The sequence below is a fragment of the Sander lucioperca genome, chromosome 8 (assembly GCF_008315115.2).
Source record: "Sander lucioperca isolate FBNREF2018 chromosome 8, SLUC_FBN_1.2, whole genome shotgun sequence".
NCBI lineage: Eukaryota > Metazoa > Chordata > Actinopteri > Perciformes > Percidae > Sander > Sander lucioperca.
In genome coordinates this window covers 30,575,299-30,598,887 of record NC_050180.1, presented here as the reverse complement: position 1 = coordinate 30,598,887, position 23,589 = coordinate 30,575,299, and the positions used below count along the sequence as shown (strand labels likewise).

The following is a 23,589-nucleotide window of genomic DNA, read 5'->3' as shown; positions in this document are numbered from 1 at the left end:
GGTGCCAGGGTTTTGACGGAAGTTACGAGTAACTAGAGGGTGAAATGTTATATGACGCAACTGACAGGCGACTAAAGAAAACGACCCGTGTCTGAAAATAAAATAATGGGTTTGACATTTGGTGGAAACATTTGGGATAGTGTAACTACACAACTCAAAAAAAATATATAACATAGGTATGGTCGTTTTTAGACATTTTAAAGCAGAAATGTTACATATTGTACCTTTAAAAAAAGGATCTTACTTGTTAACAGAAAGGTCAACCTCCTTAGAAATCCTGCACAGCATACATGACACACACTGGCTTTAGACCCTCGATTAAGAAAAAAAAACTCAGCAGCAACCTCTGGTGCTGGAAAATAAAGCCAACGCACACGTGCCAAAACGTGCAGTTCATCGAGTGGCCACTTGAGGCTGGCTCCAAAAGCTTAGACCCCCATGTTCAGAGATGGGAAGTAACGAAGTACAAATACTTCGTTACTGTACTCAAGTACATTTTTCAGATATTTTTACTTTACTTTACTATATTTTTTGTGGCGACTTTTTACTTTTACTCCTTACATTTTAACATGAATATCGGTACTTTCTACTCTTTACATTTTACAAAATTGGCTCGTTACTTTAGTTTTGTACAAGAGGTTGTCATGTCGGAGAATAGCACAGACACGCGCCTCACCGCAAACGGGCGCGCGCGACACACGGAGCAAAAAGAAAAAGAGACGAGCTGTCCGGAGGATAATCAGTTGAGATCGTGTGTGTGTGTCCTTAAGAACTGTAAGTCGTATAACTTATGTTGTCAGTTCATTTAAGCCTGTTATTGTATTGGTCTATAGTTCTTGCAAATTTAAAGTAAGTTAGCTAGTGATTTTGTTGTTTGTGTTCTTCACCTGTTACCTACGTTGCACGTTGCTTGATCTTAATAAAGCATCAAAAGAGAGAAGTTGTCTCCGTCCGTGTTTTAACAGACACACCTGGGGCGAAGTTGGAAACCAGAATCAGCTTTAAATACAGTCCTAATCTAGTCCTCACTAACAAGTTTCAAATAATTTCACTGGAGTTATCGTTATTTTCGCGTCATCAATACCTCATTCAATCTAATTGGATGGGAATATACTGTACGTTGCACTTGACACACCACTACAAGAGGACTCGACAGATTCGGCGGCATTCTGCATTCATTCACGGCAAATTATTGCGGCCTGATGGTGGTAACGTTAGCACATAGTAGTATGGATGGCGACATGATTGAAAATGAAGAAATCAGCAGACAAGCAGCAAGAAATCCTTGGCCTTATCTGAGAGATGTTTGAGATAGTGGGCATCAAGAATGACTCCTGGCCAATGTGCTGCGCAACTCTTAAAGTATGGGGAACTTCTCAATTAATGTCTGTTTAGTAATTCATATTTTATCCTTTATTTTCTTTCCAGAAGCCATATTTGAGCACACACACACACACACATACATGTAGATTCCTTTAAATGTTAAGGGGAAGATTAAAAAAAGAGAAACTGGATCTGTGAATTCTCACAGAATCACAACTGAATTAATAAATAGCTAATCAGTCGGAATCTTATTAACCTGGAGTCCCAGTCTCTGTCACAATAATCATATATGTGATGTTTTAGGCATATTGGCAGACATCCATGTAAAATGTAGGCAATGGCATATAAAGAGCCTTTTTTCCATGTGCACTGAAGTTTCTCAGCTTGCACTCTAGTAACATTTGTGTGGTCCAGGTAGCTTTGCATAAAAAATGGTTGTCATTCGCAAAGCTACTTTTACTTTTATACTTTAAGTAAATTTCCAAGCCTGTACTTTGTTACTTTTACTTGAGTAAATAAGTTAAATCAGTACTTCTACTTTTACCAGAGTATTTTTTAACACAAGTATCTGTACTTCTACTTGAGTACGGGAAGTGAGTACTTTTGCCATCTCTGCCCATGTTATAATGCCCAACTTAACAGCAGAATGAAACATGTTTACAGCGTGATACAGCCTGGTGGATGCCGTCACATGAGCTTCATTCGGGGGCTCTATAGTAGGCTAAGAGTGATATTCAGCAAGGAGTTTGCATTGTGTCACTTCCCTTTTAGAAATGTAGCACAGTAATGTTTACTCAGACAGTGTTTTAACTGACCTACTTACTTTTACTTGAATACAATATTCTTATAATGTTTCCACCTGTAAAAATACAAATCTCGTGTCTTTGTCATCTGTAGGTGGATGGATTTATGGATGGATGGTGTGTCTGTCTGATAATAATGAGGAGGAGAGGATTGTCATAGAAACTTATTTTACCACCTCTGAAACTTGTGACTTCCTCAGAGGGTGAGACACTGTCAAATTGAAACTAGTGCTGTCAAACGATCAAAATATTTAATCGCGATTAATCGCATTAAATGCCATAGTTAACTCGCAATTAATCGTAATTAATCACACATTTTTATCTATTCTAAATGTCCCTTGATTTATTTTTATCCCATTATTTTTTCTGATTTTAATGCTCTTATCGACATAGAAAAGTGGATTGGCCTGGCTTTGTGCTTTTGTCGCCTGGCTTTGATGAGGTGGCGGAGAATTCACATCAGCTGTGTGCTTGGCCATCAAGTGGTATTTCAGACTGGACGTGCTGCGATGATAGCTCAGTTCACAACGACAAAACACACAGATCACTTTGGTCTTGTCAATGGAACCATTTGGCAACTTTTTTTAAAGTAAACTTTCCATTCAGAATCTTATTAACATCCATTTTGGCATCTCGCGCTCGCCATCCACTCAAAACGTAACGTTAGCCTTCTACTCCTTGGCCGGCTCACAAGCACAAAGAAGTGTGTGCGGCGTGCCTGTTGTTTAGTTTCCGGTCTAGCTACATCCAGTGTAGTGTTGTAATGTTTCTAACGTTACTAGTTGTTGCAACAGCATGTGAAAAAAACTACAAAGTTTGCTATGCCAAAAAGAATGTTAATCTCGCAATAAAAAAATGTACGCCGTTAAAATGGGTTTGCATTAATGCCATTAATAATGCATTTAACTGACAGCACTAATTGAAACCAACAAAAATATATAAATACTTAGATCCCTTACATGTGTTGCAGTCTGTGCTGCAATGCTGAACCGTCAGGAAATAGTTGGCCACCTTATGAGTGATGGATGACATCTATGCAAATGTTGAATATGACAAGTCTGTTGACCCAAAATCTTCAACAAATCAGACAGGTAAGAATGTTCATGATTACTGTCGTATGATTGGTTGTATTCACTGGTCTTCTCTGTGTTTAGGTCCCAGGAGCTCAGAGAGGAGATTTCATGGAGCTGTTGTTCTCTGTCTGGGGCTGCTGAGTGTTTTCCTGCTGGCTGGGATCATCATACGTTTTCTCTAGATCAGGGGTCTTCGTCAGGGTTTTTTTTTAAGCCAAGGACCCCTTATCTGAGAGAGAGACGGAGTAGGGACCCACTACTTCATATTTTATGAAGTTAAGTTACATAATTAACTGGGCCTGCAATAAAAGGCTGATTTATATTTGCTAATAATTTGTTGGATCCATGTTAAGACATTTTAATTTTCAAAAAAACTTTCAAAAGTTGCAAAGAAAGTCCCATCATTCATTTTGCCTGATGAATGTCTAGTACTGAAACGTTGGCTATTAAATTTTATTTTTTGCAAGTTAGACAGTGTGCAGGAGTTTCTTTGCAACTTTTGAACTACTTATCCCCCTCCAATGCACCTTGTATTTTTCTGTACTGAAAAAACTTTTTTTTTATTAATTTGGCGGCCCCCCTGCAGTAACTCTGAGGACCCCCTAGGGGCCCGGACGCCCTGTTGAAGCTCTCTGCTCTAGATGCATGTCAACTCTTTTTCTTACTTTTCATCCAGATTTTTTTTTCTGATTTGTTTAATTCACTGTCTTGTGTCAATTTTCTCATTTGCGTTTCAACATTTTGTAAATTATACACTGAAAAGAAATCAAACAGCCAAATTGTCGTGGCCAGGTTGACTCAGTGGGTAGAACAGGCGCACATATACTGAGAGGTTTATCCCTCGATGCAGAGCTCCAGGGTTTGAATCCGACCTCTGACGATTTCCTGTATGTCTTCCCCCTTTCTTACTTAGCTGGCCTATCAAATAAAGGCGGAAAAGTCCAAAAAATAATCTTAAAACAAAAAAACATTGTCAAAAAAAATTGTCAAAACAATCATTTCAAATTGAAGTTGGTGCAGTTCATCATTTCAGTTTTTATCCAGTATCAACTTATTAGCAGTTTTTTTTTTTTGTTTCGATTGCTAAATGACAGTGTGAACAACTGAAGCCACATGTGCAAAACTTTAACCACAGTCTTCACAGCAGCAGTTCTTGTGAACCAAACCCCAGTTCGTTTTTCATTGCTTGAACACAGATTTCAAAAGTCTACACACTTATCCCATGGCTTTAACCACAACCTGCACAACACTGTGAATGTACAGCACTTTGTTCAAATGCTAACACACGCTGTCATACCACACATGCAAAACAGAATGGATTTCAGCCTGGTCGACCTAAAACACTGCTGATTGCAATTTTAGCTGAAAGTCTAAGCATGTGTCTTGTTTAAGACTCATTAGTGAACACATTGTATTTATATAGAAAAAGCTCAGAAAGACCTTTTTGGAAATAAGGAAACACAAAGTAAGAATGAAACAGTTATACAGTGTACCGTTTGAGAGAAACAGTGAACAGGTAAAAGAGCAAAGATACCAATATGTCCAGGTAAGATGTCTGAGGTTACATATACAGCTGTAAAAAATGTGAAAAAAACAAACAAACAAAAAAACACTAGCTGTACTACAGTAAAACTGTGCACATAAAGAAAGTAATAAAGGTGGAAGCAATAAAAACATCACATTCATCTGTATTCATAGATGATGAAGGTGCATGGCAGGCGAGGACATCCAGTGTGATGATGAAAACTTGTGGCCGGATGCTGGAGAGAGGCAATTCTTTGTTACTCTTACATACCTTTTGTTTGTTAATTTTTCCCCCCAGTAATTACAGAAATTACTACAGACAAAAAAACAATATAACATAATAAATATAACAAAATATATATACAGTGTGTGTATATATATATATATATATATATATATATATATATATATATATATATATATATATATATATATATATACACTTTAAAGAAAGAATTGATTTGTGTGAAGTTATTCAAATTATTCAAACTGTAAACTGGCGTTTGATGCTAGTGTTTTTACTCTCTGTGTGTTCTGAGTGACAGTGTGTGTGTATCGATGAGGATTGTTCAAAATGTTTCAGTGCACTGAGCCTGTTTTGAGATGTGCGTGTGAAGAGTTGGGTTGTTTGGCATGAGTTTTGCAGCTGATGTGAACTGTTGAGCTCAGTTGACTGTTGGCAATGCAGACTGTGGTAAGAGTTTTGTACATGTGGTTTCAGATGTGACCAGTGTCGTTTAGCAATCGAAAAAAACTGTAACAGCAGCAGTGTGTTAGTGATAAAACTGCAGTAGAAAAAAAGACTCACTGAAGTCTGCTGCAGAGTTCACTATGCCCTTTGATATGTCAGAGGAATAGCAAATTAAGGAAATGTAATCTTATGAAATACATAAGACATGATATGAATGCAGAAGGTGTTTTGTGTTTCTGAGAAATGTAATGTAATGTTATCAAATAACATTTTTAGTGTTTCTATGTAATTGAAAAGGACTTTAGACGTCTGTACTTGATCATTTAATGAAGTATTAGGGCGTTTTCACACATACCTCATTTGGTCCGGACTTTCGTACTTTTCAGTTTGATCCGAACCAAAATTACAGGTGTGAAACCTCCCCCGGACCATTTAAAAATTAAAAGACCAAATTTTGGTCCGATAAAAAGAGGTGGTCTCGGTCTGGACCAAACTGAACCATGGTCCGGTTCGTTTATAGTGTGAAAGCATTTTTTGGACCAAATACAAGAAGCTCTAGCAGGCTCTCCTTGTGTTACAAGACCAGGGCTTCATTTGAGCCGGAACACACCTCCTGTGTCACAATAAAAAATGAATTGCCTAACTGAAAAAAATAAATGACTGTTTGTGTAGTGTTCAATGTTGTTATCTGTATTGTTAGTCTTTATTCCCCATTGAAGTTCCACAAAAATCTTGTTTTGAGGTGAATTTTCAGGGGTAAGACAGAGGGGGGAGAGGGACGGAGGGAGGGGAGGCACTTAAAGTGACACATGCGCTTGTGCTGGTTGAGATTGCTGTTATAGCCTCGTTTCACTCAGGGGAAAAAATGTCAAAATGACAACAAAGTTTGCTTAACTTTTTCAAATACGCTGGCCAGTCGGATCCCAAACAAGCAAAAATTGTTTTCGATCAAGAATGTGGAGACATTACATTTCGTACCCATGCAGTGAATGTTCTGAAATTAAAATAAACATTGCCCTTGTCAGAGAAGCTACATAGGCAGTGTAATTTATTTTTTTTGTTCCGTTACCTCCAACCCCCGTTTTGAGTCGCTGGATCCACCCCTGCTCTGCGCTCCGGGACCTCCCACTTTACAAATTAAGCACTGTACAATACCGGGGAAGCTCCTTTAAGGAATAGCTCGGTGCTTAGCGTGTAGGCTACATGAGAGAGTGACGGTGAATGCGCTCAGAACAGACAGCTGTCGGCTATCAGAGCACTTTGTTAAGTGGTAGTAAATGTACAGTGTAGGTTTCCGTTTGTCTCTGAATAAATTCTCCAGAAAGTTCCTGTATCTTTGCTTTTCAACATCACAACAAAACAAAAAGAGCCACGGCAGTATGAGAGAGCAGCAGTCAGATGAAAAAACTCAGAGAGAGAGGATACGAGAGGACGGGGAAGCCCGTCTACAAACCAATCAATTATAAGTAGCCTATTTGGAGACGCAGCTCACGTATGTGAAGTTTTGTCATGTATAGATCTTTAGTGCGCTTGTATAACTGCAGTGTGAAACCAAAACTTTTATGTAACAAAAACCATGAACCTTGGTCCGGACTTTCATGTGTGAAAACGCCCTTAAATTGCTCGCAAGCAGTTCCTGTTTTAAGTGGTGTAGCAGACGAATGCCATCAAGAATATTTGACTAGCTCACGTTACTTCCTCAAAAGTTAAACTTCAGAGAAACTATTAAGAAACCAACAAGACTCAGTTTAGTCACTTAGAGTCTGTGCTGCAACGCTGACACTTCAGGAATAGTCCTTATGAATGATGGAGGAAATCTATGCCAATGTTGAATATGACAAGTCTGTTAAACCAAGACCTTCAACAAATCAGACAGGTAAGAATGTTCAGTCAGACAGAGAGGCTGACACACTGATCTGTATATTATCATCTAATTACTGTTGTATGATTGGTTGTATTCACTGGTCTTCTCTGTGTTTAGGTCCCAGGAGTTCAGAGAGGAGATTTCATGGAGCTGTTGTTCTCTGTCTGGGGCTGCTGAGTGTTTTCCTGCTGGCTGGGATCATCGGCCTCGGTGTCCACTGTGAGTCATTATCACATTCAGAAGTTAAAGTAATTGTTTTGTAAACCATCAGCAAACATCATTTGGATGGCTATCATAAAGTTGCAACTGATGCTTATATTATTTAGTTAAAGGGGTGATAGAATGCAAAACCAAGTTTAATTCAATTCAATTTATTTATAGTGAAGGATTTTAATCTAAAATGTGGCCAATTTGACCGGTCTGGCCCTAAAAAGGCCAGACTTAACCTGACTCCAATTCTTTGGTCACTATTTTGTGTTCGTTTACTGGTAGATCAAAGAAATAAAACTCAGGAATCAAATCAAGACCAAGATTCGTCCAGTTAAAGTTAATAACAAGTTTAGTGAATGATATTGCAGAAATACAAGTACATGTACATGGATCTGATACAAGGCAAAGTCTATCTCCTAACGGACCGACAGCATTTCCCCCAGCATCAGGTGCTGCTAAGTTAAAATGCTGCCTATTTATCCATTTCTGTCCCATCCCTGGTGGTGCCCTCATCAGTTTGGATCCGGTCCAGATCTTCTGGCTCCAGCCGGCTCCTGACTAATTTGTAACACTGTATAAAAAACATGACCTTGACTTCCAATTCTCAGCTCAGAAGAAGCAAGCCGCTATTGTTGGATTTCTAACACCTGTGTTTTAATCTCCAGCAAACTTTAAGGAGTTTTCATGAGAGCCAGGTCATTTCCATACAGTGTCACAAATCCCGCGCTTGCATAGTGCTGACCATTGTTTTGCCTCGTTCCCTCCCCGGATCAGAGTTTCTTTCTCACCCTTCCTTTAACCCAGGGAAACAGAGGCATTGAGGTCAGCCCCATGAACTCTAAAACCTTTTCTCAACCCTTTCACAAAATATATTCTAACAATAGTATCAAATCATAACAAGAGTTATCTCGAGACACTTTACAGAAAGAGTAGGTCTAGACCAGTGGTTCCCAACCTGGGGTCCGGGGACCCCTAAGGGGGGCGGCAAAGATCACAGGGGGGGCGCAAGTCTTTATCTGGTTTGAGGTTGAGGTAAAAAAAAAAATATTTGCAGCAGGACGCAGTCGGACACTGCGGGGAATCGCAGAGCGTAGCAGGGTGTAGTAAGTCCATAGCGTCAGCTGCACCCAGGACCCCGGTGTGGGTGCCACCCAATTCCAAGGCGATGTTCTGGGTGAAGAAGAAGCATAGGGACTCCGGGGAGAAAACTCCCCAGAGCTAGGTTAGTAACAGGCATTTCTGGGACTAAGATGCACACAAAAGGAGACAAGTGAAAAGAGAGAAGAGGGAGCGGCTCATTGTGTCCTTGGAAGGAAGGAACTTCCGACAGCAGTCTAGAGTTATAATAGCATAACTAAGAGAGGCAGGCTAAAGAGAGGGGCCCTGGACCGGGCTCGTACTCTCCTTTACCTTGTCATAGTTGAATTACGACAGTTTGGTGGGTAAAATAGGCATACATAGAAACTCAAAGTCCCACTGACACCTGTTTATACAGGTCTGCAAATCTCACAATTTGAAACTGCTGCTGAAAACGGGTGAATCTCAACAAAGCCAGTAGTTGACGTCAACTCAAGTGGCTGTACCTTATTTGGCTCTAGTCTGTACCTTTGCCACGCCCCAAAATTTACATACAACCCACTGGTCTGAGACCAGCTGGTGTTCTGAATGTTGGTTGCGCAGATCTTAGACACTTTATACATTGTTTGTCTGCTATTTCATTACTAAATTCACTTCTGAGACTTTTTTATGCGAGAAATCAACTACGTAGAGCTCAAATATGGGCCATTTTACGAAAATTGATGGTTAATTGCAAATTTGGTTCGACTGTGTCGGAGTTCAGATGCTCCACAGTCTGAGGTGACAGCCGGTCAGCCCGTCCACCTTCACAGACCCGCTGTGAGCTGGCTGGAGTTCTATCAGGAGACTCGCGGACAAGAGGCGTTTATTTCCCCGATCGTTTGTTTAAATAACTCAACACACATATCCATTATAAGATTAACTGGAACCTGTGGTTTTTCGAAGTTATAATGCTCCACAAGAGATTGCGGGCATAACAAGCTCGCTGACTCGCTGTCTCTCCTTCTGATCAGTGCTGCTGTATATAGGAAAAAGCAGAGAGGGGATGGGCTGCTCCTAAGTCACAGAACAGAAGAAAGAAGTGACTGTTTTGGCGGACACAAGAGAGAAATTCCTTTGCGTGCTCGCCGGACAATACTGGTGTCTTTTCTACAGAAAGTCGCCAGATTTGTTGCCAGTCACTTTTTTGAGAAAAAGTCGCTAAGGGGGTCTGAAAAGTCACTAAATCTAGCAACAAAGTCACTAAATTGGCAACACTGGAGCCTCTGCAGCTTCGCTCAGCTCGTTGTAAAGAGGGGTGTGTGTGTGTGTGTGTGTGTGTGTGTGTGTGTGTGTGTGTGTGTGTGTGTGTGTGTGTGTGTGTGTCGCTCGTTGTAAACCAACCAATCAGCGCTAAATATTCATGAGCATACCATATAAGGGAGAAAAACTGTCATTTCATTCAGGGCTATTTCAGTGTTTGGTGTTTTTTGCCCCCAAAGTCGGCAATGGTTATGTTTAGGGTTAAGGTTATGGTTAGCTGCCTGGAAGGCGACGTTGGAGGCAAAAAACACCAATGAGCCTATTTCACAGGGTTGCATTAGGGCGCATAGAACAGCACCTGGGCCATTTTCAGCCCAACCAATGTTACATATCCTATTTGGAGACCTTAAGGAACAGTGTGAAATACCCTATAAAATCATTCTATCACCCCTTTAATAATTAATTAGTGGTTTATAAAGCATCAAGTAACATTAATTTGGCCCCATTAAATCTTTTTTCGTGATCTACAAAAGAGGTGACTTTATTATTTGTGTACTGATAATAGCTATCTAAATCTTGTTTATAGATGCTTTACAAAGTATGTATTAACCATTAACAAGGTATTATATGCAAATATATAATAATAGTTGCAAATAATAGCATTATAATAGCAATCCAAATAATGTTCATCTTAGAAGTTTACAAATCATTTCATAACCTTAAAAGAATACTTTTTATAATGTATACATAAAGCTACTATAGGACAGCACTCCAATTTGATAGACAACGGACGTTTTGGGCAGCGCCGTTCCTCAACGTGTGCACAGGCAATTACAAACAATACTCCACACACAGGTGGGTTTAATTATACTACCAATACTGCACAGGTGGAGTAAATCATCCACAATTAGCACATCGATCCCAACGGAGGGAGCCACAACCAATCCACATCAGGGTTAGTAAACACAAACCAAAACCTAATAAACAGTGAAAAATAATATCATAATATAATGACATAATCAGGCCAAAGAAACCAACAATTAACGGTAAAAAAAAACACATAAATTATAGCATTACTAACAATTATCATCATTAGCACTGTTCTACTCCAAAGATGTAAATGCTTTCCCTGGATATGTGTGTTACTTTCTTTTTACTTTAAATCCAGGATCTCTTTCTGATCTGTGTTTGATTCACCGTCTTGTTGATTTTCTCATTTGTGTTTTGTTCCTTTAAAGCAGTTTTGTTTTCATTTTGTAAAAATATACACAGAAAAGAAATCTAAATAAAACAGTAAAATCAACAAAACAATTTCATATTTAAATTCCAGCATCAACATATTTGTCTTTTTTTGACACAAGCAGCAGTGACATGTTGTGTCTCTACACCTGACAGTGTAGTATCTTATGTTAGAGATAAAACTGCAGTAGAAAATATGCTTACTAAAGTCTGCTGCAGAGTTCACTACACCCTTTGACATGTCATAGATTAGTAAGTATGATTATCTTTCACTATCATGGGGCAAAAAAAGGAAATGTAGTTTTGTAAAATACATTAGACATGACATGAATGCAGAAGGTGTTTTGTGTTTCTGAGAAATGTCTCTTGATTATTTCAGACCATGTGTCATTAGGTGGATCAGCTGCAGAGCTCTCCACTATCAAAGCCAACCTGACTGAGTGTCTCCAGGCCAGTGATAACAAGCTGTCTTCCCTGACTGAAGAGAGAGACCGGCTGAACTCCAGCCTCACTGAAATGACTAAAATGTTGGACAGGCTTCAACAGAGTGAGTGCTTGTGTCTGGTATTTAGATTTACTTGCTGTAACATTTTTTAAGATTCAGATTCAGATAACTTTATTAGTCCCTAAGAGGCAATTCAGTTTTACAGCCAACCCATCCATTAAGAGTAAAGGGCAAAAAAAGGATATCAAAGTTTGTGAAATCAATTAGACATGACATGAATGCAGAATGTGTTTTGTGTTTCTGAGAAATGTCTCTTGATTATTTCAGACCATGTGACATTAGGTGGATCAGCTGCCGATCTCTCCACTATCAAAGCCAACCTGACTGAGTGTCTCCAGGCCAGTGATAACAAGCTGTCCTCCCTGACTGAAGAGAGAGACCGGCTGAACTCCAGGCTCACTGAAATGGCTAAAGAGCTGGACAGGCTTCAACAGAGTGAGTGCTTGTGTCTGGTATTTAGATTTACTTTCTGTAACATCTTTACTCAGTAACCTTGCATTGTGATGAGTTCTGTGATTTTGGTAGGGCTGCACGATTTGAGGAAAATAGGCTCACACCCTTTGACATGTCATAGGTTGGTTAGTATGATTATCTTTCACTATCATGGGGAAAAGAAAGGATATCAAGTTTTGTGTTTTAATTTTAGTTTTAGTCTTTGTGTCAAGCTGTCATTTTAGTTTTTATTAGTTTTAGTCACATTCATACTCTTTTTAGTCTAGTCAAGTTTCAGTCGACAAAGTCTGAGCATTTTAGTCAGAATTATCCATGACTATTTTCGTCTAGTTTTAGTCAACGAAAACTGATGACATTTTTTCTAGTTTTAGTCAATGAAAATTGTTCTTTAGTCTCTTTTTAGTAATGCAATTCTTTAACCCAGTCAATATAGTATAAGTACCTAGTAGTGTAGACGAAACCAAAATCTTGGCCAACAAGAGATGGTTAGTACACATGGAGTCAGTCAGTCAAGTAGGAACTAAGAACCCACTTTACACTCTCTCTCTCTCACACACACACACACACACACACACACACACACACACACACACACACACACACACAGTCACACGTTGACCCACTTCACACTCTCTCACAACAAATATACACTACACACAGCGCCGCCGCTCCCACCACACGCATCACGCGCTGTGCGTAGGGTAGGGCTGCATGATTATGGCTAAAATGATAATCACGATTATTTTGATCAATATATTGATCACGATTAGTTATCACGATTATTTGTTGATTTTAACCAAAACAAATTTTATTGTCAAATAGGCTAATTATAACTGCTTTCACATCCATATTGTGCTACATTCCTGCCAATACATCCATATTGTTAGCTACAGTAGTAACTAGATGAAACACGGCTAAAATGCTGACAGCTAAACGGTGTAGTGTTACTGTATTTCACTGTAGAGGATTCCAACAGCGGGATGTACAACAGTCTGCCGCTAAAGATAAGAGCTAAAAGACTCAAACTAGCACTGCTGTTGTCTGAAAAACAACACAGACGGGACAACATGTTGCGTTTACTGGTAATCTGGTAAACCTCATGACGACTTACGACCGACTGCTATCTGTTGTGGAATTTTCCTCATGTTACTCTGTCCTCTGTGACTGTCAACATCTAAACTAAACTGCGCGGTGCAGGGAACAACTCTGATTGGCTCATGGAGGCACGTGATCAGAGAGTGCTTTACGGAGCTTTAGAAAAAAAAAACTTTGATACAGAGCGTTCTATGAACGGAATGAAGCATTTTAAATATCGCTCGATCACGTGAATTTGATCGTGGGAAGCCAAAATCATGATCGTGATTAAAATTTGATTAATTGTGCAGCCCTAGCGTAGGGCACCAAGTGCTCTAAAAAGTGCTATATTACATTATTTATATTAATATTTATATTAGGCACTTTTTAGGCATGTATATCACAAAACAGGCAGAACAAGAGATATATTTAACTGCTCAAGAAAGTAACGTTGGTGCCCCCCCCAAACACACACACTGAACTTCCCAAGCTCCCCGTGGGTGCCCTTCCCTATCTCAGTGGTCTGTTGGATTACGCCTGACGAAGTTTGACAGTAGGCTAAGTCACCTTTTTTGGAAATGGCCTCGAAAAGACAGCAGGCGTCAGGTGCAGAGAAAAGAAAGAAGAAGAAACTGCGAGATGATGCCTGTGCATCACTTGCAGGTAAGTCCATGTTTAATCATTCTTAAAGAGGTGATAGAATGCAAAACCGATTTTACTTTGTTATAGTTGAATAACGACAGTTTCGGTGGGTAAATAGGACATACATAGAAGCTCAAAATCCCATTGATACCCCTATCCTCTGCAAATCTCACATTTTGTAACTGCCGCTGAAAACGGGCGAATCTCAACAAAGCTGGAAGCTGACTTCAGCATCTCAAATCCATCAATCAAATAGTCTTTGTCACGCCCCAACATTTGCATAGGCTACACCACTGACCTGAGGTCAGCTTAGTCTTCTGAATCTAGCTAGGTCATGCAGATCTCCTGAGGTCCGCTATTTAATTACTAAATTCACTTCTGAGACTTTTTTTATGCGAGAAATCAACTATGCAGAGGTCAAATATGGGCCGTTTTACGAAAATTGATGGCTAATTGCAAATTTTGTCCGACTGTGTGTCGCAGTTCAGCAGGAGCTCAGCAGGCTACGTGACAGCGGCTGGTGCTACCTCGCCGCCTGGCGTGTCCTACTTCATAGACTCGCTGTGAGCTAGCTGGATCTCCGTCACAAACGGAAGCCCGCGGCGCTCCATACCCGCGCAAAGTCACTGTTTCTGGGTTACTGGACTACAAAATGCCGAGGCCCTGATGGAGATCCAGGGCCTGCAGCTAGCCACGATTCATAGGATTGAAAGGACAGTAGCAGCTAACGAAATCCCTAATGTTCACGAAAATGCATTAAATTGAAATCGGACACCATAGTTAGCTTTATAAGACCTTGGGGTAGATGTTATATAAGTGGCGTGACGAAATTCAAACTGTAAATATATACGAAAGTTATGCCGAAAATGTAGCAACGATCTTTTCCCATAGGATTAAATGGGACACATAGCCTAGCTTGCAGCTCCAGAGCTCTGCGGAGCCCCGAGCATCCAGTAGCCGAGAAACGGTGACTTTCACTGGGTATGGAGGTTGCCGCTTTCTCGTCAGACTGTGTTTTGCTCCTAAAGTCCGACACGTCTTACTAAATTTGCAATTATTGCTTCAGACCATCATTCCTGTGTAGCGTGCGATTAATAGTCTTTAGCCAGGAATTTAGCAAAGTTTAACTAGCATAGTGTCATTTGAGAACGCATATTTTGCCGTTTGCAATTCAAAATAAACCCACGACTATCTTTAGGATTGTCATTCAGTAGAATTCAGCAGAATGTAGGCAGCAGTCTCTCACACAAATTAGGTGAGATGTCGGATGTGCAGTGGGACAGAAAATGGCTCTTGATAATGTGAACTGTTACTGTAAACTGTTACTGCTACAGCTAGCTTAGCTACATCTGAGAAGAAGCTACATGACACATGAACTGGCATTTTGATTGCATTTATGTCAGGATGCAAAGGCATGGACGACAAAATGCCCTCTTAACCATATTTAAGTTGTATTCAATTAAATGGTAAAATAATTTTTAAGATTCAGAAATGTAGTCTTGTGTAAGGTGTATCATTTTGCTTATATTCCTGTAGGTAAGATATAAATATAAAATGTCATTATGACAGATATAAAGCAAACATTATTGTTGAATTGTGTGCAATATTGCAACATCATTCTATTATGCTTAGATTAGCTTAGATTTATCAAATAGTTGATCAATAAGTAATAAAGGGGGAGAGCTACTTGGCTGCATGCTTTCAGTTTTAAATGTTTATAATTCTTTTCGGTATAAGATTCTATGTTTGAATATTTTGTCTCTTTCTATACTGATCCTTTTTCTTAGTTTTTCTAAATTAATGCAGGGTCAATGCTGAGATATACGTATGAGGAGCACGTGGCCAAGAGGAAGATACAGACGACAAGCAACTATCTACAAGCAATTCAGGTACACATCAACCCCAGCCAGCCAGCAGGTCTGTAGACTCAGTTTGCACTTTCACATGTGTAGTGTGTGTTGGCTATTCTACATAATATGTTTACAAAGTCAGCAAAGCTGTGACGTTTTTTACTTTCTTTTATTGTTTTTTTAATAGTATTATACTACTTAAGCACTTTTTCTGCTTTTCTTATTTGATTTGATTGATTTTGGAAAATCCTTTATTGTTTATTTTGATAATATTATGCACTTCTCAATACTTGAATGTGTGTGTTTTAGCTGTTCTACATAGTGTGTTGTGTTTACAAATGAAAGTAAAATTGTGTGACTTTTCTGCTTCTAAATCTTTGCTTTATTGAAGATTTCTTACTTGTATACTTCTGCTTTTAAGTTTGTATTTATGGATAATTATTTAATTTCTCTGAAGATTTTGCACATCCCAATGCCCAAACAGCATGTTTTGGCTGTTCTGTGTACTATGTTTACAAATTTGATTTTCCTTTTTTGTTTTATTGTTCTTAGGTGTTACATTGTGATGCTGCTATTGTGTCATTGGTATTGAGTTATATGTTTGGTAATAAAAAGATAAACTGGCACAAACAAACGTTTTTTTCTTGGGGTGGGGAGGCATCACAAAGGAATTGTGCTTAGGGCACCAAAATGGCTAGCATTGTATACACACACACACACGCTAGTCACACATGAACCCACTTTACACTCTCTCACAAACAAATATACACTAGCGTAGTCACACACGTTTGTCTCAGTCGTTTTCAGCTCCTGTGTCTAACGTTTAAGGCTAACATCTAGTTAAAATGAGACCCATTAACCACAGCCTCGTGAGTTTGCATGAGCTTTCTAAAATAGCAAGTAACTTTACGTTAATGTCTTGACTTACCTCAATTTCATTATGGAATGCCTTAAGATGTCTCTTAAGGTTTGTGGTGTTTTTTCCTGTGATTTTGTGGCCGCATTTCTCCCCATCTTTTTCCACAACACATTCCATTTTCTTTTCCACTTCTATGTAATGAATGTTTTTCCAAATGTCCTTTCTTCTTTTTCTCCCAAAGACGAACCTCGGCTGGCCGGCCATCGGTCCCTTTCTCTGTGTCAGACTGAATTTACAGACTTAATTAGGGCCCGAGCGCCGACAGCGGCGAAGGCCCTATTGAAACTGAAGGAATTATTATTCTTTTTCCCGGCAAATGAATTGGCTTTTTGAGGGGCTTAACATATTCAAAAACTCACCAAATTTGGCGGTCGCATCAAGTCTGGTGAAAATTTACATATTTTAAGGGTTTCGGAAATAGGCGCCCAAAAATGGCTCGCTAGCGCCCCCTACAAAGTTAAAAAAATTGAGCCCCTGCAGTGCGTTTAACGTAGACTCACGAAATTTGGTACACATGTGTATCAAGTCAGGACGCACACAAAACGTCATTGGAGCCATATCCTAAACCCAACAGGAAGTCCGCCATTTCGAATTGAAAGTTCGAAATTATTAGTGATTTTGGCCATTTCCACATGTCGTACTTTAACGAACTCCTCCTAGAGATTTCATCCGATCAACTTCAAATTCGGTCTGTAGCATCTTAAGACATTAAAGATGAAAAGTTGTTAAAAGAAAAACTTTTCGTCATAGGGCGTGGCCGTGGCGTGGCGGCCATTTTGTGTGTTTCGCCGCCGAAACAGGAAGTGGGTGTAACTCAAGTGTACATTGTCTGATTGGCTCGAAACTTTTCAGGATTCATAAGAGTCCAACCCTGAGGACAAATAAAGGCCGATATTTACTTAAAGTCATAGCGCCCCCTAGTGGCAACAGGAAGTAGGCCTAAAAGTCAAGGTGCTATACTTTAACGAACTCCTCCTAGAGATTTCATCCGATGTACTTCAAACTTGGTCTGTATCATCCCAACACCTTAAAGATGAAAAGTTATTAAAAGAAAAACTTTTCGTCTGACGGTGTGGGCGTGGCGGCCATTTTGAGTGTTTAGCGATGAACAAAGAAGTTGTTGTAACTTGAGTGTACGTTGTCGTATCTGCCCGAAATTTCTCACAATTGACAAGGGCCAGACTTTTGGTCATAGCGCCCCCTGCTGGCAACAGGAAATGTGCCTTATATGACAAACATCATACGATTTACATGAAACTTAGAATGTGTGGTCTAAATGTGATAATGAGCTGGCCCCTATAATATAACCACGCCCACTTACTCAGGCCACGCCCCCTTTCATAACATTTGTACCGTTTAAGGTAGAGTCTTGTGTGAGGTGTCATTGAACTCAGCAGAGAGTTGCTTCTTCATTGGTGATGGTTTGGCCCGCCCCCTATGCGTAAGCCACGCCCCCTTTCACATCTAATGAACTGTATGGCGTAGAGTCTTGTGTGAGGTGTCATTGAACTCAGCAGAGACTTCCTTATTCATTGGTGATGGTTTGGCCAGCCCCCTATGCTTAAGCCACGCCGCCTTTCATAAATCCTGACCTGTTTAAGGTAGAGTCTTATGTGAGGTATCAATGAACTCAGCAGAGACTTCCTTCATAATTGGTGATGGTTTGACCCGCCCCCTATGCTTTAGCCACGCCCCCTTTTCACAGCTAATGAACTGTATGATGTAGAGTCTTGTGTCAGGTATCGTTGAACTTGGCAGGGAGTTCCCTTTTCATTGTTGACGATTTGCGGTGTCTGAGTGCCGCGCAAATGTACGTTCGCAAAGAGCGGAGTCCGCCGGTAACCCCGACGCGCGCAGAGGCGCGAGGGCCCGTCCATCGCTGCTTGCAGCTTTAATTTAGTTTGTTGTCGTTTACGCTACAGCAGCTGCATCTTATAAACAAATAATGCCGCGAGTGGGGCTTGAGTAAGTAACGTCGCCTGCGTCTGCGCAGTGCGACCTGATTCACCTCCTGAAGTGAGACACAGGAAACTGAAATACTACAAAATAATAATAACGCAACTAAAGAAACTAGATGAAATAACGTTATCACATTTCGTTTCGTCTCGTTTTGGTCAACGAAAATGAAGAGACATTTTAGCATAGTTTTTATTTTGTAAACCACATTTCGTCTCGTTTTTATTCGTCAACAATATTGCGTTATACATTTAATTATACTAGTCATCGTCACATGACCAACATTTACATTGCGTCTTGTCTCGTTTTTGTCACGTGATAAAGGTTCGTTGATGACGATATTTAGTCATAATTTTCGTTGACGAAAGCAACACTAGTTTTGTGAAATCAATTAGACATGACATGAATGCAGAAGGTGTTTTGTGTTTCTGAGAAATGTCTCTTTATTATTTCTGACCATGTCTCATTACGTGGATCAGCTGCCAACCTGACCTGAGTGTCTCCAGGCCAGTGATAACAAGCTGTCCTCCGTGTCTGAAGAGTAACATTTTTATTCAGTCACCCTGCATTGTGATGAGATCTTATTTATGATTTAGTAGCCAATTTCAGTCCAAAACTAGAAATGTTATGAATCAAACCTAACTTTATGAAAACAATACATGATTATAGACCCTGGCAAAATTGTGTCCTCTTTCCCTGCATGTCGCTACATTGCTGCATTATATTCTCCTAAGTGACAATTCTCTCTTGTCTGAGTCACAATGTATAAGATGATCATTAGTAGATAATAAATATATATATATATATATATATATATATATATATATATATATATATATATATATATATATATAAATTTGGTCCAAAACCAGTCAAGTCTCAAACCATCTGATAAGGTTAAATTAACCAAATCATCCATCAACCAAACCATTGTTAAAAAAGTTGACAACAAAATAACACATTGACATGAGTCTTGTTGATCTGTAATGTATCTTGTTTGTATCTTACAGATAAAACGTGTCCTGCTGAATGGAGGATGTTCAGTTCTTCTTGTTATCTCCTCTCTGCTGAGTCTGGTTCCTGGGAGAAAGGCAGACAATACTGCAGAGACAGAGGAGCAGATCTGATGGTGATAGACAGCTCTGAAGAGCAGGTACAGTCCATGATAGTATACAGGATTTACTTATTTTTTCTAGGTAATATGTAATAATGATGATTAGATTAAAGTTAAGTATTGTGTGGAGACAAATACTTGTAAACTGCTCACATATTGTGGTTTAGACTAAAATGTGATGTGGATTTCTTTTACAGACGTTTCTCTCTAAATTCATAAAACAAAATGCTCGGTATTGGATTGGTTTGACTGACAGAGATGAGGAGGGGACCTGGAAATGGGTAGATGGAACTCCACTGACTCTGAAGTAAGGCTTCACTTTGATTTAATATATACATTAACTTATATAATTCGCTCGAAGCGGAATTGTTTCTACAGACACTTGATGCCCCAGTCATCAACCTGGAGAGCATTATGTGACACTGAGGAACTGTTTTCATGTCAGAGATTTGCAGTATCATGATTCTCTTTAATTAATTTGTTAGGAACTGGAGGAGAGGGCAGCCTGATAATGGTGGTGGAGATCCACAGTGGGGCGAAGAGGACTGTGCACATATTGGACCTTACACCGCTGAGTGGAATGACCGGTCATGTATATCTGTTATGTACTGGATCTGTGAGAAAAAAGCTTAACATAGGTGTATGTTATGAGATCATACATTTGATAATGCATTTTACAGTGTAAGCTATGATCTCCCTCATGATGTGCATCCATAACAGGGTATCAGTGAACACAAAATACTGGGACTAATATGTATGTATAAAATGCCTGATTAATCTATATATAATATAAGCTGCAATGTCACCAATTCCTGTCTTCATCACAGGCCACAGTAACCCTAGTCTCGCATTGCCAGACCTATCTCCACAGCGCTGCGGCGGAAGGTCTGGCCCCTCCACACATACACTGTTAACGCCATACAGTACACATACATGGTTCAACATAATTTGCTCTTACTAGTGTATGCGTGTGTGTATTTTGACCATAGCGAATCCCCGCCAATGTCCCAAAATATCCCAGTTTAAGAGTAAATGCCATAAACCTATTTTTTGTGAATCTTTACAATCATTTCCACAAATAACCAAGCAGGCCTGACACGTTGCAAGATCCAAATTTTCTTCAAAACCATTTTCAGCATGTAACGTTAGCTTGGTAGCTCGGAGAATCCGGTTGCTGTTCCTCAAAGCGATCGGAGTTCAGAGTGTAAACTCAAAGAAAGTAGAAGGTGAGGGACTGAGAGAAATGTCTCTTGATTATTTTAGACCATGTGTCATTTTGTGGATCAGAGTGAGTGTTTGTGTATGGTATTTAGACTTTATTCACCCTGCATTGTGATGAGATCTGTTTAGTATCTACTTTATGATTAAGGATCAATTTCTTTCCAAAATTAGAAATTTCATGAATCAAACCTAAATTTATGAAAACAATATCTGATTATAGACCCCTGGCAAAATGGTGGCCTCTTTCCCTGCATGTCACTACATTGTAATCTCCTCACAGGTGACAAATTCTACTGTTATATACTGAATGCTACATTTACAAACTGGTAACTGGCTTCATCAAGTGTCACTTGTTGTTCTATGTTATAATGGTAGCTGATTTTTGTGTGAGTGCGTGTAATCAAGAACAGAAATAAACATATTTCTCAATGTTCTTTGTGCGCCTCAATATTTCTTTTTGTGTTTATGACCATATTCAGTTAATTCTGCAGGAACCCTCTGTTGTCTTTTACCTCCCGTCCAAACAGCCGCCCTGCACGCTTTGTCTACTGGTCTGAAGACGATCTCTCTTTCTATTGCACTGTCATGCTGTTAGGCTTCTTATTACACCTCTTTACAGGATCAGTAGATTTCCAATAGCATTATTGCTCATGGGGTCAGTAAGTTGATGTCTCTCTATTTAAAATGATGAATTTGATTGACACAATGTCCTTGAGTTTAGCTTCACAACATTCATGCCCGAGGCAGTGTCAAAGTCAGAGGAACACCACATTTGATCCTGTTGGTTTGTCTGTATCACATTTTGTGCCATTCCATCCAACAGTTGTCTTAATGTGTCCTCCAGTCTTAAATTGTCTTAAGGTGTCTCGTCTAACTAAGAGCAAATTAGCATTTCCCAAAATGCCCTTGCTAGTTGCTTAAACAATATACATGTATAGCAACCGAAAAGCTCCTTGCAGTTTTCTCTGACCAAGGTAAGATCCCCCTGAGGTGGGACACTTGTACTTTTCTTGTCTTTTTCTTTGCTGGAATTTTCCAACACAGAGCAAGATGCAGAGGTGTTTGAAATGTTTAATCTGTATTGGAAATACTTGAATACTAAATTAAATTTGAGAATATCAAATATAAAATGACAAGTAATACTTGATTTTTTATTTCTCTTAGGGCCTCTTTGACCAGGTCCAGCAGGATGTCGCACATCACTCCAATTTTATACTCATTACAATGGCTTCCAATCAAGTTCAGGATCCAATTTAAAGTTATTGTTCTGGCTTATAAAGCTTTGCATTGTCAGACACCTGTTTATATCTCGGATCTGCTCCATCCGTACACTACTAACAGGTCCCTCAGGTCTTCTAACCAGGGATTACTGGTGGTCCCACGCACTCGTTTAAAAACTAAAGGTGACCATTCCTTTGAAGCAGTGGCTCCAAACCTGTAGAACGCCCTTCCTACTGTCTTACGTTCTGTAGTCTCTGTTGAAGCTTTTAAAAAGCAGCTGAAGACGTACTTGATTAAATTCGCTTTTGACTCATGTTTGTAACTTTGAGTTTTAAATTTTTATTATTTGTTCTTGCTTATTTTCTGTTGGCTCTTACTGTATTTTTACAAATGTTTATGATGTGAAGCACTTTGTGACTTTGTCTGTAACAGGTGCTATATCAAATAAACGTATTACTTATTATTATTACTCACAGTATGTGACGATCATAACACAGATGCAGAACCTCTGAAACATGTGACTTCCTCTTTTTTTGGGGGGTAGGAGAGAGAAATTATAACCAACAGGAGTTTCATCAGTGCAGTCTGTGCTGCAGAGCTGACTTGGAAATAGTTGACATCCTTGTGAGCAATGGAGGGAATCTATGCCAATGGTCATTATGCCAAAAGTGTTGTCCCAAGATCTTCGACAAATCAGAAGGGTAAGAATGTGAACATATGTATTTATTATCATCAGTCATTATTACTGTTGTATGATTGGTTGTTTTCCCTTTTTGTTTCTTCTCTGTTTAGGTCCCAGGAGCTCAGAGAGGAGATTTTATGGAGCTGTTGTTCTCTGTCTGGGGCTGCTGAGTGTTTTCCTGCTGGCTGGGCTCATCGGCCTCGGTGTCCACTGTGAGTCTAAAATCACATTCAGATATCAGAGTATGAATTTTAGGAGCATTATTCTGCTCATATTTTGTTAAGATGTCTATTTTAGTTTGGTTTTTTCTAATTTATGTTGGGTTGCCCTGCCTTTATGCTGTCATTGTCTCCTTCATGTATTCTCATTTTGGTTTTTAGCTCATTTTCATCTGTTTGTGTGTTTGTTTGAAATTAAAAAGCAGCTTTTTTAATTTAATTTATAAAAAAGTTCAACACATATAAACACAACATTTTCACAGTTTGTGAACAGAGAATTTGACCCAGAAGGTATATGTGTATAAAGCTATCTAAGTAGAGCTTAGGATAAAAACAGGCATCAAGCAAACTCTCTCAGCCAACATTTAAATATATTTTTAATATTATTTATTTTAAGGGGAATTCAAATGGTTCAACAGGAAAAGTATTAAGTCACTTCACAGTTCAAGGTGTTTTTACTGTTGATTTGTTTCACTGTTTTTTTAAATGCAATAAATGCAACATCTTTCCAAAAGTCAATAATTAATCGTGTGAAATAATTGTGATTTCAATATTGACCAAAATAATTGTGATGATTATGATTTTGTCCACAATTGAGCAGCCCTAATTCCAATCATAATGCTGCTGACTGCTACATATTACATAGGTGGGTTAGGTGTCAACTTTAACTTGATTTCTGAGCCCTGTT

At 39.2% G+C, this 23,589-nt stretch overlaps 1 protein-coding gene across 1 annotated transcript in view; it reads left to right on the top strand.

Annotated features, from left to right (window-relative positions):
- Window positions 1-23,589, top strand: part of LOC116050427 (C-type lectin domain family 10 member A-like) — a 66,271-nt gene that overhangs the window by 28,811 nt on the left and 13,871 nt on the right. Inside the window, exons 6-10 of the mRNA XM_036004177.1 lie at window positions 11,456-11,593; window positions 11,834-11,986; window positions 19,456-19,598; window positions 19,757-19,866; window positions 20,045-20,264. Coding sequence (XP_035860070.1) covers window positions 11,456-11,593; window positions 11,834-11,986; window positions 19,456-19,598; window positions 19,757-19,866; window positions 20,045-20,192 — 692 coding nt within the window. The 3' untranslated portion in view covers window positions 20,193-20,264. The remainder of the gene's footprint in view (window positions 1-11,455; window positions 11,594-11,833; window positions 11,987-19,455; window positions 19,599-19,756; window positions 19,867-20,044; window positions 20,265-23,589) is intronic.